We start from the raw sequence: 1,425 nt of genomic DNA on the forward strand, positions 1-1,425 counted from the left end.
CCTTTGCATTAAATCTATGAAAGCGCTTCCATTTAGAAATTTCCTTGCGACAGGAAATAAGCCGAGAAGAAATATCAATCTGTCTATTCCCTGACCCATTCCAACCCCTTTGAACAGCAGCTTTAAACCCATCTTTGTCAACCAATCTTTTATCAAAACAGAACTGACCTTGATGGGGCACAAAATCATTAGTGATGGTAGTAACAAGAGGACGATGATCAGATTCAATCAACTCTAAAAATTCAGCATGAGAAGCCGGATACTGCGCAATCCACTCATTATTAACCAATGTTCTGTCCAAACAGCAAGCCACATCATGAGAATGTCTCTTTCCAACCCAACTAAATGGATCACCAGTATACTTGAGATCATGGAAATCACATGTATGAAGCATATTTCTGAAATCAATGAAAGAATTCTCAGAGCGAGGAGGACCTCCTCTCTTCTCAGCATTACTCTTAATCTCATTAAAATCACCAATGGCCATCCAAGGACCAGTTCTGGAAGCAGCAAGTCTCTCAAGTCTTTCCCAAACCAGATGGCGAAAGATAGGATTTGGGTTACCATACACACAAGACAAGTAGAAACCAAATCCATTAATTTCAACATACGTATCTACAAGGTTTGGAGAAAGAGAGATGACTGAAACAGAAACACAACTACTCCACATGAGAGCTATACCACCACTTAGACCAGCAGGAGGGACAGTTACAACATTAGAAAAACCAAGATCACCACAAACATCCCTAACTACATCATCCTGCTGCTTTGTTTCCATAAGGCAAATGATGTCCGGAGAGAATTTCTTCTTAATCTCCTTTAGACGTCGAACTGCGAGGTCATTGCCTAGTCCTCTACAGTTCCAAGCAGTTGTCCTCATGGAGGAAGAGGTGGTTTAGGGCCCACCGCGCCTCTATCAAGTCGAGTTGGATGATCAGCTTCACCCGAGCTTCCACTGCACTCTCCCACATTCCGATACAACACTTTAGAGCTTTCATTAGGACCTGGACAATCAAAAGAATCATTACGTTTACGTTTCCCACTTTCAGAAACAGCAGCCATCACCATATCAGTATTCATCGAATCCTGAACAAAGTTGGGATGGATCAGAGGATTAGTGGAGAAGTTGGCAAGAGGGTCCTGATAAATCTCAGCAGTGAGGTCTTCAATATGGGCCAGAGAATCATGGTTAGGATCAAGATCATCAAGGGCTTCATCTGCGTCAGAGACGGCTTCAACCTCTGGTACAACAACATCGGCCTCTGGAATAACAGGATTAGGCTCTGCAACAAATTCCCGAATCACTACACCACGATTTTGATGGCCAGCCGGAGGTGGAAGATCTTCATCATCATCCTCCTCAACAACCAGATCTTCACCCCCATTGGGGAGAACACAAGCCCCAGTGTCATGAGTTAACATGCC

At 43.5% G+C, this 1,425-nt stretch overlaps 2 protein-coding genes across 2 annotated transcripts in view; both read right to left on the bottom strand.

The window, feature by feature from the left end:
* The window catches only part of LOC111829922, a 3,960-nt gene extending 3,080 nt beyond the window's left edge, over positions 1 to 880 (bottom strand). The window contains exon 1 of the mRNA XM_023780031.1: positions 116 to 880. Coding sequence (XP_023635799.1) covers positions 116 to 880 — 765 coding nt within the window. The remainder of the gene's footprint in view (positions 1 to 115) is intronic.
* Positions 877 to 1,425, bottom strand: part of LOC17884302 — a 1,484-nt gene continuing 935 nt past the window's right edge. Inside the window, exon 2 of the mRNA XM_006290179.2 lies at positions 877 to 1,425. This exon is cut by the window's right edge and continues 69 nt beyond it. Coding sequence (XP_006290241.2) covers positions 877 to 1,425 — 549 coding nt within the window.

The sequence above is a fragment of the Capsella rubella genome, unplaced genomic scaffold, assembly GCF_000375325.1.
Source record: "Capsella rubella cultivar Monte Gargano unplaced genomic scaffold, Caprub1_0 scaffold_6, whole genome shotgun sequence".
Classification (NCBI taxonomy): Eukaryota; Viridiplantae; Streptophyta; class Magnoliopsida; order Brassicales; family Brassicaceae; genus Capsella; species Capsella rubella.